The following is a 20,918-nucleotide window of genomic DNA, read 5'->3' as shown; positions in this document are numbered from 1 at the left end:
AACTTCATAAAACATTTTTATTACTAATCTCTAAATTCTAGTACATTTCTAGTACATGTAATTTCAAAGGCAAGATCTAGGTCTGTTTAAGCTTTGTATCTTCAATAGCCTTGGTCTTAAGATTCATAGTAGATGCATGATTAAATTGACAAAAATCCTTGTTATTTCCTGTGATCCATGGACCAACAGCTTGGTGTCCTTGGGAGTTTGTTAGAAATGCAAAATCTTGGCCCACCCCACAACTGCTAAATCAGAATCAGCATTAAAAAAAAAAAGCTTATTTATCTGAGTGTGTGTGTGTGTGTGTGTGTGTGTGTGTGAGAGAGAGAGAGAGAGAGAGAGAGAGAGAGAGAGAGAGAAACAGAGAGAGAGGGGTAGAGAGAGGGAGACAGAGAATCCCAAGCAGGCTCTGCACTGTCAATGCAGTGGGCTCCATCTCATGAACCACAAGATCATGACCTGAGCCAAAATCAAGAGTTGAACGCTTAACTGACTGAGCCACCCAGGTGCCCCAGAATCAGCATTTTAAATAAGATCTCTAGCTGATTCTCACAGGTACACAACCAATACTTCCTGACTGACTGAACAATGAATAAATAAATTGTATTGTTATACCTAGTCCATCTCCAACTTTAGCCCATGTGAAATGCCTTGGTCAAATTATCTTTGTAAAATAATGGTTATGATGTCAATTTCACTTTTTTTTTTTTTTTTAAAGCTTCAAATTTAAATGAATTGGGTAGTTTCTGCTTGGATTGCAAAGCCTTTCAAAGTCTGGCCTCAAATTTCTACCAAATTCACCTCCATTATCCTTCTACCTAAACCTCCTGTTCTAATCATTCTGGCCTTTGAGTAGCTCGCTGTTTATTTCTACTTCTGTATTTTATTTTCTACTTCTCTACTTTTTATTCATTCCATGTTTCCTACTTGATTAACACACTCTTTTTCTAACTATACAAATTCTATTCATCCTTCATGTTTTAGCTAACATTGCACCTTTATAAAAAACAAAAAACAAAAAACAAAAAACTCTGACCACTGTAGCGCATAGTTATGATTCCTTTCTGACATATGTAGTTATTATCTTGTCTTCATAATGATAGCAAAGAATTGCAGATTGATAATTTCAAGACTTAAATTCCATTTTCACCTGTGCCAGTAAGTTGCATAATGCTGGGCAAGTTCATTTAACATCTCTGTTTCAAATTTGTCTTTTTAAAAAACTGCTAGGAACTCCAACAGTCTTGTGTTACACATGCTGTGAGAAATTGTCTTATGGAATATATTTTAATACACACAAAATATTTATAAGTGAATGCTTTTAAAATACAGTTGCTAACTATCAGGTATTTGAAGCACCTTTCCCCAAATTTTCACGATACCCTCTTTTTAAATAACATGTACAATAAACAGAGGAAAAATTAAGCCTAATTTAATTATAGAGTCTTAGTCTACAATTTCAACATTTATCATTATAATTATGGTTGGTGATAAGAATAAGAGCTGAGAAGTAGAATCATAGAATTTAAAAACCAGACTCCAACCATATTTTAAATATAAGAATAGAGCTCTTACTCCCTACTCTTATCTGTAGCAACTGAGCAGGGGTTCTGGGCTTGCTGACATTCTTGAGCTGTTTCTCTCCTTGCTTTAAAGAAAGTGTAGTTTCTCCCATGACCCTCTTGTTTCCCTGGAGAGCTTCACAGAGAGGCTTCTGTATAACATTTGCTTTCATTAGCAAAGGGCTACATAGGAACGAGAAGAATGAAGAGGGAGGCAGCCTTCAGAGAGTATCAACAGGCTGCAGATTAAATGTACCTTGTTTCCTTTGCTAAATTCCCAGCACACATTTCCATTAGAACAGTTATAAATTCTTTCCACCCACATTCCACCTCTGCATTCTAACCATTTACTCTGGGCCTCTTTAATATAGCACTCTAAGACTGAGAAAGTCTAGCTTTGCATTGTTGTATTTTAAAAACATTGTTGTCAGTTTTCTGGAACATATTTTCATTTGAGAAAAGGATATGCACTAGAGATATGTATATTCTCAGAACTGCCTATATCTTGCTTATACTTTTATTGTTCTTTATATTGTTGTCAAGGAACATTTTGGAGTTAACATATGAAACCAATATTATTAGTAAACATCTACCATAACTCAACAGTGTGGGCCTGAGAAAATTAAATATTAGCATATCAACATATGAGGCCTTCAATGGTGTAATGGCAGCAAAAATAGTATATCAAGTAAGCAATTGTTTTTATATACAAAAGTGCAAAAATAGGAGGAGTGGACAGAATTATAGTCCAGAAAAGCTCAAGGTAAAAATGACACACACACAAAAGTGCTTCCTTTACCTTATAATATTTCTTACAGCCCATTAATGCCCTTGAAGGCAAGGCCAGAGGCAGTTGTAGGTGGGAAGCAAATCCTAAACAATCTGGTGAGTTGGTCCCTAGAGTGTCTGGACCTACTCTGTGCTTTTGGAACTCTTGGGTTCCTCTTATCTCTCTTGGGAAGTTAATTTTTGTCTTTTGTAAAGGTGTACCTGCGTCAGGATAACTTTTGGGTGCTTGAAGTTTATATGAAAGGACAGGTTAGGGATGCCTGGGTGGCTCAGTTGTTTAAGCATCTGACTCCTGATTTTGGCTCAGGTCATGATCTCACAGGTTTGTGAATTGGAGCCCTGCATCTGGCTCTGAGCACTGATAGTGTGAAGCATGCTTAGGATTCTCTCTCTCTACCCTCCAGCGTACTCACTCTCTCTCAAAATAAATAAATAAACTTTTAAAAAAGTTAAAAAAAAAAGGACAGGTTAATAGTCAGGCCCAAATTCACATAACTACTCGTCCTCCTGCTGCCCCCCCACCCCCGGCCCCCTTTTTTTTTCAGTGGGTTATTTCTACTCTTTCCCAAGGGCTAGGGAGCCTGGGTCAACGTGATATTAAGTAACTGTCTTCACCAGCATGGGTTCTAAGTTGGCTGGTTACTCAGCTACGGGCATCTCTAAAACTAAGCATCCAAGTAAATACAAAGGTGAAGATTTTAAAAACAATGAGATTTGAAAACATGTCTAACAGACTCTGTATTCCAATATCCTCAGAGAAGGAAAAAAAAACTACGAGGAAAGAAGAGAACTTTGAAAAGTGAAAGAACATAAAACTACTCCCTTTCATGTTATCAGCAAGATGCTATGTCCAAGGTTTGGATTGTGTTGTGTCCAGTTTGAGCTTAAGCTGGGGTGTAAGTGTCAGAGCATACTCTGTGAAATGGTAAGGTGGAGCCTCTTCAAAAGCACATTTGCTGGGAAATTCTTACCTTGTCCTGGGGAAGAAAGATCCAGATATAATGAGCTTTTCTCAGTGACAAGGTGGTTACAAGAAAGAAAGGGGCGATTATGGGTGACAGATACATCATGCTATCTATCACTTAGATTTGTCTCTGAGCTTTGTCTCTACCAGGTTGATGTTTGAATATTACTAAAAAAAGCAGGCAAGTCTCTTGTGAACTGGAAATCCTGATGAGAGAGGGCTGCATGGCAGTGCTGCGTGGTAGTGGGGTGCTCAGAAAAAGACTTGATCTTGATCACAGGTTAGAAGGTACAGAAATCCTTGGGGGAATTTAGCAGAGGGCTGAGTTAATTTAGCATATGGGGTAATTGCTCTTAGAGATGGGCAATTCTAGTCACAGATTCTAGTTACAGATGGGTGAATGAAGCCTGGAGAAACTTGGGTTACATAAGGCTACAAAAATCAATATAAAAGTTCTAGAAAAAACTGTACTTAAACTACAAAGGAGCAGTTAGTGCTAATTTTGACATTCTTTTTTATCTTTTTATCCGTGTCTTCCCTGTCTTTCTTGAAACAAGTGTGGGTGAATAGGAATAATACCATCACCATCAATTCCATTAGGATAAAGCCAACACTATCAAAAAAGACCCCTGTAAACTTAACATACCCATAGGAGAGCAAAAAGTATTTCTCCTGTTGTAATAGGCATTCTAGGAAAATGTCTGTCCCTAAAGGACATAGACATGTCCATAATTTTTTGGCTTCTAAAGAATGAGATTATTGAAAATTATTGTATTAAATTTCTGTCTCTTTAGCAACAACCCTACCTAGTTAGTACTCCCAAAATTCAAATTTGTACAAAAACAACTTCCAAATAAAATCCAATACTTACTTGTCTCCCACAATTCCCAAGTTGATTGTGGGGTAACCATGTTCCTGAATTGTTGCTAAGAGGGTTGAACGATTGCTGTCTCGAATCTTTCCTGGTAAGAGGTCATCTTCAGGATTTAGCAGCTACAAAGCCAAAAAAACCACCACAAATTATTCTCTTAGGATAATGTTGCTTATGGTTAATGGAAAAGAAGTAGATGTAGGACACAGGAGTTAGCATATCTAACACCTACAACAGTATCTGGCACATAGAAGGTACACACCCAAAGGGTCCCTGGATAGAGAGTATAGGAGGTTGGAAAAAATGTCCCTCCAGAATTAAAAAGCATTCAGAAATTTAAATGGTGACTAAATAGCAGGCCAGATATCACACCTGCTTTGGCTACAATTTGACAATAGTGGTTTGTAGAGATTGGCTTTCCCAGTGGTCACTCACAGGGGCAAACTAAAGAAAACAACCTACTTTTTCCCTCCCAATATTCTTTTCTAGTTTGTCTTTCACTGAGAACATCTGAGGTACATACTTTGTGACATGATATTTTCAAGTCTGAAGAAAATGATTTTTTATATTTTTTTTCAAGCTTTTGATCTCTTCTCTGAAGCGGGATCAACAATATCAAAGAAGTTAAACTTACTTGAAGGAGAGGGAGACAAGTATCTCGTCTCTTTAGTAGCAAAATTAAACAAGTAATACTTAACTAGAAATATGCATAATTATCCCATGACTCTGAGTTGAATCACCCTTTAGAGATTTAATATCTCCCATTATGTCTATGAAAAAAATTATTGGAAACTTATTCTATGTTAGGATGTTTCAGTGAGGCAGTGTGGTATATAGTGGGAAGAGCATGGGATTCAGACATTCAAATTCAAGTTACCTAAACACATTATGCCTTAATGCTCTTACTTATAACATATAGTAATAATAATTGCTTTTAAAAGTAGTTAGGACTGGGGTGCCTGTGTGGCTCAGTCGGTTAAATATCCGACTTCAGCTCAGGTCATGATCTTGCGGTCCGTGAGTTAGAGACCCACGTCAAGCTCTGAGCTGAGAGCCTAGAGCCTGCTTCGGATTCTGTGTCTCCCTCTCTCTGACCCTCCTCTGTTCATGCTCTGTCTCTCTTTGCCTCAAAAATAAATAAACGTTAAAAAAAAAGTAGTTAGGATTTATTGAAGTAATGAACACTCAGTTAATGTGGGTAAATATATAATAAATATGATTATCTTCCTTCATGAAAAATGACATTTAAAGAGCACCTATTTTACCCCATCTATTTTCATATTTTACTCCTAGATGCTAGTGTAGATGGAATTAGCTTATAATGTAAATACAGATTTAGATCAGATTATAACATACTTAAGAGGAGGGGTCCTTAACACATGCAGACACACCAACGTACAACTTTAATTTACACATCAATTTTAAGATGTACTTTGAATCCAGAAATACAAAATGAATAAAAAGTACATCTTGGGGGTGAAAAAATCTGGACTATTACCTTAGGAAGTTGAAGGCAAGCCTGCACATTTTAGATACTTAGGCTGTTAATATGGCCAATACCTAGAGCTTCATATCTCAGTTCTCCCAAACAATAACCCCAAGCCCCTTCAATCTTCCTTCTGACTCATTAGTGATACCATGTGGCAGGACATTTGGCTTTATGTTGAAAAGTAGTAGCTTTGCAACCAACTGTTCCCTTAAAATAGCTAGAGAAAAACTGATCATCTTATTCAGTGTCACCTGGGAGTCTTCCCTTCAAATACTGCATTAATTTAACTTAATCAGATGCCATGTGACATTGCAACCCACTTTCATCCTTAGTCTGGCAGAGCTTAGAAAATTGCTATTGCAGTGCTAATATAGATTAATTTTCTGATCTTAATTAACACACAGTTATTGAAGTCATTATAATTTTATAAAGGCCAAGGCTTACAGTTCTTTAAGTCCATTAATCAGACAAGTTGCTTCAGAAAGAAACTGTGTGGTTATATAATTTTTTTTTCCACAAAAGGGTACTGACCAACTAAACAAGAGCCCTGTTTTTAGGGTGTTATTTTGCTGTAAACAGTTCTAGAAATAACAGAACAATTAGAGATCATTGGAGAACTAGTCATTTATCTGTAAAGCTGACATGATAAAATAATACTTAGTTAAATGAGAGTGTGGGACTTACAGTGCATTTCATGTATTTTCAAAGAAAAACAGAACTGAATGGGAGATTAAGGCTGAATATACTAGGACAAATTCACAATATTTCCTTTTAAAACTTAATCTTATTTTTTGGTTATCTTATACTTCTGGTCATCTTTGAAATTATGCCTGAAACCTGCCAGTTAAAATACAAAAGAAAAAAAAAAACAAAGTAAAACAACACATAACCCATTATCTCCCTACCTTGTTACTTTCCTGTCTACCATATATTAAATTTCAACTTCCTGTTTCTGTTACTAGTGGTGCTACTGTCTTTCAAACATTTAAACTTTGATTCTTTTTATTTCCCTTTGTAGTTCACTATCTTCCCAAAGATCACAGTTCTTAAGAACATCCTAATAACATATCTTCCTTGACCCTATGGTTTTAGTCATTCTCTTACCCAGGCGTCCCACCCCTTCATTTCAGATATTCAATGTCTAAATGTCTACAAATCATTATAATTGGCTATCATACATACAAACTCTTTCCTTCTGAGAAACAGAAACATCAACTTGCAAAACTGTACTATTATTTGTATAACAGAGAAACTGTACCAAACCATGACAAGTAACTCAAACAACTATCTTAAGTCAAATTGTTTTAACATAAACTTGTTTAGACTTATATACTCCAAGACCATGGACAAATTGAGACCATGATAATTCCAGATGGACTCATGTGCTCCAAAGATGAGACCATTTCAGCAACTCACCTATTTTATAAAATCTGACCAGTCTCTGCCTAGACCTTACTTGCTAATTTCGACCTTAAAACCACCCCCAGTTCTCATGACCAACCTCAGTTCTCAAAGTCCTGTATATATCCTTCTGTAATATCCTCCATTTCTGGCACTAGTGGGATTCTTCCATGGTGATGCTCTCCCTTGCTCAGAAATTTTTATACAGCTTTGTATGATCAACAAATTTCCCTGGTGGTTGTTATATCAAGACTTTGATAGTCCTAGAGGTCCCACCAAGACTTAGACAAGACCCCTTCCTATGAGTATTCTTATATTGGTTACATTGAACTTCACTGAGGTCTCTTGAGTCTCTTTGCTCCAGAGATTCTTTGCTTATGATGGTAAGTCCAGCACTTCCTTAAGGTCTGATCCTTTTTTGTTGAGCTCCCAAAGCTAGCTGATATTTATTTTGTTTGTTGTGGGAATAAGGTTCCCAGGACTTTTTGGTTATTTGATCAAATTTGTACAAATTTTTGTTTTTCTTGTGAAGATGTGTTAAAGCATTGATTTGATACTAATCATCTTGCTTGTCAACAAACAAGATGTAGCTTGTTTGGCTAAATTCTTGTGTGTCTGTAAGAGCTTTTCTTTGTTTATGTTTGAGAAATTGGCTTTGGGAGAGATCTCTTCTCTATTCCTGCTGATTTTTAGGGTCAGCTGTTAGGGATTCAACCTTAGTGCTAAGGACTTCAGGTATAATATATAAGCAATATTTTTCCAATTCATGGGTTCATCTAATAATAAAATTCTTGTACTTCCTGGTATAACTCTGGCTTGTTTTATTTTTCTTGCATTTATCTTTCAAAAAAGCATAAATTCATGAAGAACAATTTGGAATTCCAGTGGTCACTCTGAAGTACATATGACATGACCACATTTATGCACTTGAAAGCATGTTGAGAACAAAAGGGAAACACAATTCTGAATATTCAATGATTAGCATTTTTATTGTTATGCAAAGTTTCAAAAGGAAGTTTAAATAAAAATGTACAAAATTTAAAATTCTTTTGTTAAACCCTCATGAGGAGGTTCTCTGTCTCCTTTCTAAAAGAGAAATCAGTTAGTTTATTTCAAGAGACATCCTTCTTTGTTTATGTTCTTCGGAGATTTAATCTTATGGTCTTGATTGAATTGTCAAAGGGCCTGAGATTGATTATAATGACTCACTTTCCCTTTTCTATGTTTTGAAATGGGCTTGTCTGCATAAGACTTCTCCCTTCTTTGCAAAGGGAAGATAATCAGGCTTCTCTAGTGGTCACTAACTCCATATCCATTGCAAACAGCTCCCTTATACATCCCTAATTTTCTTTTTCCTTTTTCTAGAATACTTTATTAATTGATCAAAAACCAATTCTAGTAATTATGGACACACCTGAGAAATACTCAGATTGTCCAGGTAAACAGATGTAACACATTGAGAGAAAAAGTCAGATTATAAACTCTAATGGAGATGTTCGTATTTTAAATAGCTTCTGATTAAACTCTGGGGAAAACAAACAAACAAACAAAAAAACCTAATTGCCTCAGAAAGAAAAAAAGGGCATTTAGAGCTTTCAAACATAACTTAAGGAGTATTTTAAGAATTTGGTTTTTAAATACTGAGGTTTACAAATTGTATTTGAAAAAAGTCCACATTCTATTTCTACCGTGATGACTGTTTGCACGAATTAGAGTTGATAATCTTGCTTCAAAAATTGTCCTGTGTTTTCTTCCTGACTTTACCAGCATGTAAGAAATGATACTAGAAATATATACTAGTTTAATTTTAATTTTCTAAATTTCCTTTCCTAGTTTTGCTACAAAATAGCAACACTGTGTTCATCTAAATCTGAGAATGATGATATGGCATGTCTCTGTGAAAAGAGGCTGATGAGGTTCAAGGCATGCTACCCCAAAATATGGCAACTGGTACACTGGATATTTCAAGCTGAAGGAATTTGAGAAATGGCATGTGCAAGAAGGACTTCCCCATTACACAGGTCATAAAACCTTCATGTGAGAGGTACCCTCCCTATGCCTGGAGGAAAGGAGCATCCTTATCTCTGAAGATGAAGGGACACAGAGGAATCCAAATGAACAAGAAGCCTTGCTAAGTTTCCCTCAGTTTACTACACTTTCCTCAAACCCTTTGTCCTATCATATTTTTCCATGACTTTCCACTCCTCATCAAGCCTAATATAAAAATGCTCAGGTTTGACTGTTTCTTCAGGTCTTCATTTTCTTATGAAGGCTCTTCTGTCACAAAAAACTTAAAAAAATGTATATGCCTTTTCTCTTGTTAATCTGTCTTTTGTTTCAGGGGTAACAAAATTGAGAACTTGAGAAATTAGAAGGGTTTAGGAAAAATATATTTTTCATTCTACAGGATGAATTCTTGTAAGGCTTCTATTAAATCATAAGATCTTATAAGAAATTAAATTTTATTTTATTAAAAAATTTAAAAACATATTTATTTATTTTTGAGAGAGAGAGGGAGTGCATATGAGCAGGGGAGAGGCAGAGAGAGAGAAGGAGACAGAGAATCCAAAGCAGGCTCTGTGCCATTAGCACAAAGCCCGACATGGGGCTTGAACCCACAAACCATGAGGTCATGACCTGAGCCAAAGAAGGACGCTCAACCGACCTAGCCACCCAGGTGTCCCTGAATTAAATTTTAATTGCCAGATCCTTGTTAACTTTAAGATCTTAACAAGTATTAATTTGAGCAATTGATAAATCATTTTTTTAATATGAAATTTATTGTCAAATTGGTTTCTATACATTACCCAGTGCTCATCCCAACAGGTGCCCTCCTCAATGCCCATAACCCATTTCCTCCTCCCTCCCACACCCCATCAACCCTTAGTTTATTCTCAGTTTTTAAAAGTCTCTTATGGTTTGCCTCCCTCCCTCTCTAACTTTTTTTTCCTTCCCCTCCCCCATGGTCTTCTGTTAAGTTTCTCAAGATCCACATAAGAGTGAAAACATATAGTATCTGTCTTTCTCTTGTATGACTTATTTCACTTAGCATCACACTCTCCAGTTCCATCCACATTGCTACAAAAGGCCATATTTCATTCTTTCTCGTTGCCAAGTAGCATTCCATTGGGTATACAAACCACAATTTCTTTATCTATTCATCAGTTGATGGACATTTAGGCTCTTTCCATAATTTGGGTATTTTGGATATTACATTGCAGGCAATGTAATCTTTAACATACTCATGCTCTTATTACATACATCATTAACAGGTTAGAGTAACCATCATTAACAGGTTAAAAAGGATATGCAAAGGCAGAGGAATGCTTGTGCAAGGTAGTGAATATGTTTAGTTTTTAGGTAAAAAAACCAGAATATTTTTCTTCAGGCAAAAATGATCTGATTGTGCCAAAATATGAGGGATGACAGTGAAAAATATTTGGGGGTATTACACAGTAAGTATAGAAGTATTGGGAGTAATAATTATAAATAATGAATTCACAGAAAGGATAATATGTATGAAAAATATTGACAAAGTTGGTCATATGACATGGGTTTCTTCATAAGGAAAAAAAAGCCTGTGAATTTTTTATTGCAAATCATTATTGTAATTTGGGTTTTCTTTCTGTTAAAGATGGCCAAGTTATCTTGTGCCCAGATAACAAAGGTCCCTTTTTATAACCAAAATATTTTGTTAAGTCTTTGAGTTGTGGCACACTCTTAAATCACTTTAAATAAAAGCTTCTAATAATCATGGTCACTTATTGGTGATTTTAAAAATATTGTTTGCAAATATTTCTTGTTTTTATTTTGACTTTTATTAATATCTTTTCTCCTCTGACAACTCTTCTTGGTTTTGCCTTTCCCATATTCAGGATAAAACTGTTCAGATGTCTTTCACACCTTTAAAACAAGGTTTTACTTTCCTGGATGGCTACTAGGTAATACAAAGATTTGCTCCTTTCTCCTGATAAAAGGAAGGATGCTAAAGTATTTGACATATTTTTACATTGAAATTTAGAAATCTAGAATTGTGGCTTTGAAGTACCTGGCAAAGTTTTATATTTGCCTTAATGTTAATTTACGTGGCAGTGGCCAGATGTGTAATCTCTGGAGCTTTAAATGCTACTGCATCTGCTAAGCTATACGGTTTAACAAATCGTCATGCAATAAATAGAACATGAAGACATGATGCTCACATAAATCAAAATGACTACTTCAGAAAACCTAATACACAATAATGGCCCATCAAAAAGTGATACAAACTGGACTGATCATGTCTCCAGAAGATAATGGTCTCATTTAGGCTGAAAGTGACCAGGAGTGGGGGGAACTGAGAAATTAAATTGAAATCAGGACTTCCAAAACAGATAAATTGTGTCACATGCTAACACAGAACACAAACTATTTTAGTTTAAATTGTCTTTAACTCCAGCTCATAAAGAGCTGTAATTATATATTTGCAGAAAGTTATAAAAATAGTACAGAGAAGTCCCCAGTTCCCCCAATAGTAACATTTTATATAACTATAGAATAATATTAAAACCAGGGAACTGACATTGGTATAAGGAATATGTATACTTCTTTGCCACTTTGCCACATATGTAGATTTGCATGACCTGCTACCTCAAATCGAGATGCAGAACCATTTCTTCACCTCGAAGATATTCCTCATGCTAACCCTTTATAGTCATATTCTCCCTCTTGTCCATCCGTAATACATCCCTAATACATTTTCCATCTTTATAATTTTACCATTTTAAGAATGTTACATAAATGGAATCCTATAATACGTAACCTTTTAAGATTGATTTTTTCCTTCCACTCAGCATAATACCACTGAGGTCCATCCAGGTTGATGCATGTGGCAATACTTCATGGCTTTTTATTCCTGTTTCCAGTTTTGGGGATTACAAATAAAGTAGACCACTTATATTTAATGTAATTATTGATATGGTAGAGCTCACGTCTGCCATTTTATATTGTTTTCTGTTTGTTGCTTCTTTTTTTTGTTTCTTTTTTGCTTCATTCCCCCTCCATTTTCTTTTCTTTTCTTTTTTCTTTTTTTTGTCTTCCTCTGGATTAAATATTTTTAACAATTCCATTTTGATTCACCTCTATTATTTTTGAGTGTATCTCTTTTTTTTGGTAGATGCAAATAAATATGTTCATCACAGCATTGTTTATTTAAATGGTAAAAAATGGTCAACAAATTATATATCTAACAATAGGGAACTGATTAATTATGATACATATAACAGAACCCTTTATAGACATTGATGCATTATGGACACATTATCACTGCCATTGAAAGATTTGTGATATGCTATTTAACTGAAAAAATAAAACCCAGAAAATAAAATAGTATTTATGGCACTGTCTCATTTTTACAAATAAATATATATTTATATAAGCACAGAAATTGAATGACTATATATCAAAATATTAGCAGTGGTTTCTTTCCCTTTTTGCACTACACTAGAATGCAATCTTCATGAGGACAGGGACCACTGTGTTTTTTTGTTAACTACTGTATTCTGGCAACTAAAATAGTACTTGGCACATAGTAGGAGCTCATATATAGTAAGTAGTGAATCAATGCTTATTTGTATTTTCTAGTTTTCCTATAAGTAAGCTGTCACTACACCTAATCTCCTTATGTTAAAAAGATAGCGTACACCCAAAAAATTGAAAGTAGGGTCTCGAAGAAATATTTGCACACCCCTATTCATAGCAGCATCATTCACAATAGCCAAAGGTGGAAGCAACCCAAGTGCCCATGATGGCTGACTAGATAAACAAAATGTGGGGTGTGTGTGTGTGTATTTATATACATAGAATTTTTATATAAATTTATATATAAGTTATATATATAATTTTTATATAAATGTATACACACACATACATACACATATATGTAATGAAATATTCAATTGTAAAAAGGAAGGAAATTCTGACACATGTTATAACATGGACGAACCTTGAAGATATTTTGCTAAGTGAATTAAGCCAGACACAAAAAGGCAAATTCTGTGTGATTCCACTTACAGGAGGTACTTAGAGTAATGAAATTCATAGAGACATAAAGTAGAATGGTAGTTGCCAGAGTCTGGAGGGAGGGGGAAATGAGGAACTGTTGTTTAATGAGTACAGAATTTCAGATAGTTCTGGAGACTGGTTGAACAACAATATGAATGTATTTAACACTACTGAAATATGCACTTAAAAATGATTAAGATCGTAAATTTTATGTTAGGTGTATTTTACCACAATTAAAGATGAAAAAAAAATTTAAATGTCACTGATGGCCTTGGCAAAAAGGGTTCCAGGAAATAGTGATGCTTTCAACAAAGAAAAAGACAAATCTGGAAGGAAGTATTCCACTCTTTATGGTGGTAGAAAGGGAAAGATGGTGAGTGAGATTAGGTAATAGTGGAACATCAGGTAGAAATATCCAAAGAAAGTTAAAAATGAAGGCTTGAATTTACAAAAAGAGGTCAGGATTGAGGCTATAGATATGGGAAATTACCTGCATGTATTCAAATGAGAGAAAAACTCTAAGGGAGAATTTAGAGAGTGGGAAGACACAGCATTTTGGGAAACAGAATTTTGGGAAAGAATACTCCATTCAGCGAATGGGAGAAAGATAAGGAACAACAGAAGTAGCAGTCAGGGCATCAAATAGGATGGAATCACAGAATATAAGAGACAGTTTCAAAGTGGTAAGTGAAGAATGTCAGTGATACTAAATAGCATAGATAGGTTAGGGAGGATAAATATCAGAGCAGGATTTGGAGATTAGGAGTTATTACTGTCTTCAGGAAATCAGTTTCTGTGCTAATGGGGCACTAAATAGATTTGGGATTTTTTTGTTTTGTTTTGTTTTTGTTTTTAAGTGGACAGTGAAGAAGAAAATGCAATGAGTGCAGATCTCTCTTTGCACAAACCTAGTAGTCAGTAGGAGGGGAACAATGCAGTAGCTCAAGGAGGCAATAGGGTGTTTAAGTATAGGTTTTCTTATGAGAGTGGTAATCACTGTATATTTGGATATAGAAGGAAGATGAGCCATTAAAGAGAAAGTAATCAAAGACATAGAAAAAAATAATTTAGAAAGTTATGAGGAAGGTGAGAAAGAATGAATTTAAAGGGAGAAGTAGAGGAATTGTTCTTAGAAAGAAATACCATTTCCTTTTAGATTGGAGGAAAGAAAGATAGCTAAAGGAATGGGGAAAATTTTTAGTTAAAGAAAAGATGAGGGAGCCCTCATCTAGTTCAGTTTGACACATATTTCTTAGTTTCATTTTTCCATTAAAGATGCCAAGAGTGAGAAAGAAGGACTATTACTGAGGTATAAAGAGGGTACAGAATGTATGAATGAACTATCCACAGGGGAATGTGCTAGGAAATCAACAAGACCGTGACATCAGGATTACCAAGCAACTTTAAGTACCAGGTTGACATTAAGTGGCAGAAATTTGTTGTAGGCTGGGTAATCACAGTTCTATTAATTTTTTCAGTAATGTTTCTCTGCTTGGGAGCAAAAATGGAGACAGTAGAGGATAGAGTCAACCAGTTTAGGTATCAGCGTAGAAAGCAAAGGAACAGATTAAAGGAGTGAGGCTATCTGAAGACAGTGAGAGCAACTTTAAAGTGGTTAAGTCATAGTCTTTAATCTGGAGAGTAAGTACAGTATAGCTAGAAGACACTAATGACAGTAAAAACTACTTAACCTGATAGGTTTCAGGGCTGCCATTAAAAGCTGGAGATATGAAATTTAAGGAGATTCCCGTGGGAAGCATTGTGGCATAGGGAAGAAAAAAAGTCATTACAACCAGAAGACTTAGTTGTAAAATCAACCTCTATCCTTACACAAAATAGATTATGTTGGGAAAATTGCTTTGTTTTTGAGCTTTAATTTTCTCTTACTTAAAATGAAGGATAATTATACTACCCTCATGATGTTGCTTTAATCATAAAGCACATAGTGGTACTGGTCACAGGAGATACTCAACTTCTTGTTCCTTCTCTTATTAGTGAAGTTAAATATAGTTTTCTAACAGCAGCTGCTTGTGGAGGGCCCCAAAGAGTAGTATACGGAGATTTTACAGAGACTTTACATTTTAGAGAGCTTGTTTGTACAGGCATCTGTTTTTGATGGTGGCCAAGAAAATGATAAAAGATGGAATAGAATAAGCAAACACGTAGTGGAGATGAATAGATTTAATTCTGTGTGTATGCACGTGCACACGCGCGTGCGTGCGTGTGTTTGTGTGTATGTGATAGTGAGAGAGAGAGAGAGAGAGAGAAGGGATATTAAATGAATAAATGTAAGTTATGGAATATGACTGAAAATGACTGAAAGAGTACCCTTCGAACTAGAAGAGCCAGCACCTACTAAAGAAATAATTATTGCTTCTACTTGAGTAACTAGTTAACATGCATTCAGTCTTGACTTCCTGAACTAATTGGCAGTGGGCTGACTGATGTCCAGTGTAAAGGCCTTTAGGTCACCATCTATAGTTTTAAGGGGATCAGAATGTATTTGAGGAACAAAGAGATGATAGCATTAAGAGTCAAAATTAGAAATAAAATTGGAAAGTATAAAAACAAAACAAAAGAAAAACAAAACTGGGCAGTATAAAGGTTGAGGAAAGAGAAGGAAGATATAGCTGTCTCCTAAGTGTAAAATTTGTATCTCCTATCTCCTATTTATATTCATTTCCTATGTGACTTTATTATCTAGTCTCATGATTTTAAATACTGTGTATATGCTGATAATTTCCAAATATGTTATCTTTAGCTTTAATCTTTCCCTTAAGCTCCAGACAGTATGTTCAACTGCCCACTCAATATTTCTACCAGGATTTCTAAAAAGTATCTCAAACTTAACTTGTCCAAAACAAAAGCCCTGATTTCTGCTGCCCAATCTTTCTCACATGGGTAAGTGATAACTATCTCTAGAAACGCTCAGGTCAAAACTTTGGAGTTTATCTTGACTCCTCACTTTCTCTTATATAGTTCTACTTTGAATTAATAGCAAAACCTGTTGGCTTAATCTTCAAAGTATTTGCTGGATCTGATTATTTCCTACCAAATATTTCCCCATTTCCTGGATATTACATATCTTTCTAACTAGTCTCCCTTTTCTATATGCCATGTGATGTTGATATCAGAGTAAACATTTAAAAATTTAGGAAATGTTAGGTTTCATATTATCTTTTCCTTCCTCAAAACTGACTATTTAGAATGAAATGGTCTTATTTCTGTTATCTTTCCAACCTCATCTCCTTTTACTTTGCTCCTTTTCCTCTGTACTTCAGCCACATTGACCTCCTTGCTGTTCCTCAAACATGATGAGCATACACCCTACTTCAGAACTTTTCTGTCTGTTGTTCCCTCTGCTTGGAATTCAATTCCCCTTATGACACACACCCTTAATACCTTCAGATTTCCACTCTAATTTTGCCTCATCAGTGAGACCTGATTACCCTATATAAAATAGAAGACTCTATCAGTCAGGTCTGGAAAGGAAAACCAAATCCTCTAGGTATTTCAAATGCAGGGGAGTGGGAGAAGAAAGGACTTAATACTAAGAATTGGGTACAAACGTGTTGGGAGGGTTGGAGAAACAAAAGGAAAAAAGTGTGTTTCCAAAGATTAGTAACTGCAGGAAGTCACCATTGTCTCTAGGGCTACTGGGGGAAAGTGACGTTACTGAAGGTTGAGGAGCTTATACTTCTGCTAACTTCCTTCCAACTTCTAATATTGTGTCAATACATCCCAAATGCAAAACCAATAGAGAGCCCGGGAAATTGGCTTTTCAGGCTTCTAGCCTTATTGTATAGGGGAGAGCATGAAAGGGCTGATGTAGGGTAGGTTTCAACAGATAATAGCTGGCATATACCTCTTCTACTACCAGTCTTTATCTACCATTCTTTATTTTTCTTTATAAAACCATTGACGACTACTTGTTCATTGACTATCCACCTCTATCCCACCTCCATTAGAATATAAATTTTGTAAGAACAGGGATTTGTCTTTCTTGTTTGCTGCTATATCCTGAGCAGTCAGAACAGCGCCTAGCATCAGTATGGTATAGTATACTAAATAGGGAGGGGTGGTGGAAATGGTTTGCCCCAGTGGAGAAGAATATTTTACCACTGACATTGTTTAGAATTGCCAGTGTATGGTGATAATAAAAAGCAGAACGACTTGTAGTTAGTTTTATTATTATTTTCTAATTTGCCGCAGATAATGCATCCTCTTATGCGAGGGTAAATAATTAACAAAACCTTTTTCCATCTCTAAGGACAAATTTGACCTTGGGTTAACTTTCTAGCTCTGTTCTCCTGGAAATTTGATACAGATGAAATGTCAGCTTGTTACCAGGCAGCAATTCTTATGGCAAAAATGGTCTCTGATTGGTAACATGCATATGGACTAGAAGGAACTATAAATGAATTATAAATCCCTAGTGGAAAGTAACATCTTTGGGCTTTTGTGAATGTGGTGACACTTGTATCTGGACATTTCCCTTGTAGGGACCCTGGTAGCTGCCTAAGACTGTTATAAGAAATACTGATTCCCATGCAGAATATGCTTCTATGTTGGTGGCTCCCATACTCTTTTAGTATAATTCTTGTTCCATTGTACCTGAATGTCACTTGAAAAAAGAGAATAGTTCTTGGATGGCTGTGTAGATGATTAAGAGGACTAGTTTCACCAAAGATGAAAGTCTGGTGCAGCCTTGCTGGACAGAGTTTCCTGTTCAAAATCCTTTTAAATAAACTGGTTCATGATACAGTGTATTCACATCTTATATAAGTCTGATATTTAGTTAAGATAATCCCTGATGGGCATTCCAGCATGTAATAGATGCTTAATGAATATTTATTGAACAAGGCTGGAAGTGTCTGCCATTATTACATAATTACTGGATGGTATTACCTAAATGTTAAAATACATAATTTGTTGAAACCAACAAATGTTTACATTGGCTGTTCTGTATTAGTAATAGTTCATAACTGTACCTCTTCAATTTTGAAATAATTCCCTTATCCAGAACAAACACATGTACTCGTAAAATACTGGGCAGGTTTTAAAGACAGACATCTTGTATGGCATTCTTTGGGTTGCCTCAGGCCACTGTTCCACTTACCTATATACCACACTGGATTAAAAAGTGGACATATATGAAGCCACACATATCAGGGGAAGTTAGTACTTAAGAGGAGTGTGTACTGTGAATGATTAAATTATAGACTTGCCACATTAATAGACAAGTATAATTTCTTTTGGCCTATCTGAAAATTAATATTTTTTCCCATTATTTCTATCAAAGACCTCAAGCCTTTAGAAGAGATACTATACTTTATTCATCTTTTATCACCAGTTTCCAGTCTAGTGCCTGGTATAGAGGCAGTCAATAAACATATGTTGAAATAAATTATACAATCACAAAGAGTCACAAGAATGGCTAACCTTGGATGGAAATAAGGAAGGAATGTTAAGCTATATGGAACCAGAGATTTATAGAATTTAGATACATTTGTCCCTTGGAAAACCACAGTAAGTACAGCAGGCCAGAGAAAGTAGGGGAATGGAGTCATATAGTACCTATCAAAGCCTCTCCAAAGATAATCAAGCCTATGGAGGCAGGGAGCTGGGACTACAAATTCTTCCTTAGATTCCATGATGTAAGTATCATCTCTATTCTTACCCCATCACTTTTCTTTATCACTAGTAAATAGTTTTAATATTGAATGTGTGATAGTACTTTGTTTTTAAAGTACTACCAATGTATTCTGGGGGATAATTGAGAATGCTGTCCAGCCCTACAAAAACATTAGGAGGAATACAAGAAATATAGCTTAAACAAAGTTGCCTAATAACTAGTTACTTATGAATTTGCTCATTATCTTTAGCTTTCCCAACCCCCCTGAACTCACTGAGATACACAAAGCATATACATAAATCACAAATAAGAATAGTTCATTAAATAAGCCAGTTTAACAGAAATTTCTTTCTGATGCTAAACATAGTGTCAGTTAGTCCTAGGGATATTAAAAACATTACTATGTAGACCACTCGAAAAGAATGTTTGTTTTGGGGGTGCCTTGGTGGCTCAGTCAGTTAAGTGTCTGACTCTTGATTTTGGCTCAGGTCATGAACTCATGGTTCATGAGACTGAGCCCGCATTTGGTTTCATGCTGACAGCGTGGATCCTGCTTGGGATTCTCTCTCTCCCTCTCTCTGCCCCTCCATCACTCACTCTCTCTCTCTCTCTCAAAATATAAATAAACTTAAAAAAAAAAAGAATGTTTGTTTTGGGTCAATCAATCATTTTAGGGAATGACCAGTGCAGCTATACAGGGTGTAGAACATGGATTCATCTCTCCATTAGCAAAACAAATATTCTGTTCCTTTCTTTTGCCCTTTCCAAAAGAGCTATAAGGGTAATGGAAAGACCTTTGAAAAATATTCATTTTTAAGACTTTAAGAAATTAAAAACAATGGTACAAATAAATAGCTTATTTTCAGAACAAAATTAGGAGATTAAAAGAGAGAAAAAGGAAATCCTGTTAATCTTTTTAAAAATAATAAGGTGTAAAGTCGAAATAAATCTCTGTAGTTTTTGATTCTGCTCTTAGGCTTTGAATTACCAGCACACTCATTTTTCAACATTCCCAGTTTCATTAGATCCTCCAACTGAATTTTTGTATAACCTAAGCAAAACATGGGAGAGGCAATTTTTCAAGAGTTCTCAGAGAAAGACTGACTAAATTCCCCATCCTGAATCAGGGCTGAAATGACACTTGACATATTCTGAGAAGCAGGCCACTAGAGAAGCTATCTTTAGAAAAAAAGAAAGAAAGGTTATCAAATCTTTCCTGGTGATTAAGAATCACATGGAACTTCCAGCAAGAAGGGCTAACCACTGTGTTCCAATTCATTGATTATTTCCCACACAGAAGTGGCCCATCATCTCGGCAGGTGGGGGGCACAATGCATTGTCCCAACAGACTGGGCACTAAATGTGCACAGTTGAGTATCTATAGCTAGCAGTCAAAATTCTTTGTTTATATATACTGAATGTGTGGAAAAGCCATTGGTTGTAACATTTCATTCTAATAATGGAAGGGAGCATTTCTCAATATGTAATTTCTACTCCTCCTCTTTCTTCTGTATTTGAATTATTCTGAAGCTAATTTATTTCCCTGTAATGTAGGAATGTGGTAAAATCTATAATGCACAATGTTCTATTTACAACGAAGAGTTCAAAAATACTTCTATCTGAAGGCCCAATTACCCTCTCATCCCCCCCGCCTTTTGTTTTTACCTCATTCCCTGTTGACATGACTGCAACAACTGGAAACTTATTAACTTCAACCTCTGTGACGCCTACAGTTGCCAGAAGACCAATCTCTGAGGGGCCCATATGGGTTCCTTTGGCCAAAACGCATTCCCCTCTTTTAATGTCATGGCCGATGGGTCTGAAAGTCAAAGCAGAACCATAAGCAAGATGACTAAGAATAGTATTTTTTCAACTAACTTTAGTGTCAGAGAAGGAGGACACACTCAAGAGGAGAAAAAAGTCAAGAGATGAGGCAGGAACAGAACAATAAAATAAAAGATTCTAAAAACTCAAGGCTTTTTTAATAAAAAACTTAAATCACGCAATAGAAGAGAGAAATAGGATTTCTATCTATTACTGCTAAACAGTGTTACTTCACATTCGAAAACTGTTTTACAAATTACTTTATACCACATTACAGCCAAAAATGCCAACTGAAAACTTTCTTTGATGTAAGGTAAGAATTTATATGAAAATATCTAGTGGCA

General features: G+C 35.6%; 1 protein-coding gene across 17 annotated transcripts in view; it reads right to left on the bottom strand.

The window, feature by feature from the left end:
• GPHN (gephyrin) overlaps positions 1-20,918 on the bottom strand; it is a 618,401-nt gene that overhangs the window by 52,369 nt on the left and 545,114 nt on the right. For all 17 annotated transcript variants that reach the window (XM_027065952.2, XM_027065956.2, XM_053224579.1 and 14 more), the window contains 2 exons: positions 20,416-20,569; positions 4,187-4,308 (listed from right to left, as the gene is read on the bottom strand). In XM_027065952.2, the coding sequence (XP_026921753.1) occupies positions 4,187-4,308; positions 20,416-20,569 (276 nt within the window). The remainder of the gene's footprint in view (positions 1-4,186; positions 4,309-20,415; positions 20,570-20,918) is intronic.

Source organism: Acinonyx jubatus, chromosome B3, assembly GCF_027475565.1.
Source record: "Acinonyx jubatus isolate Ajub_Pintada_27869175 chromosome B3, VMU_Ajub_asm_v1.0, whole genome shotgun sequence".
Classification (NCBI taxonomy): domain Eukaryota; kingdom Metazoa; phylum Chordata; class Mammalia; order Carnivora; family Felidae; genus Acinonyx; species Acinonyx jubatus.
This window is presented reverse-complemented; position numbering and strand designations above follow the sequence as displayed.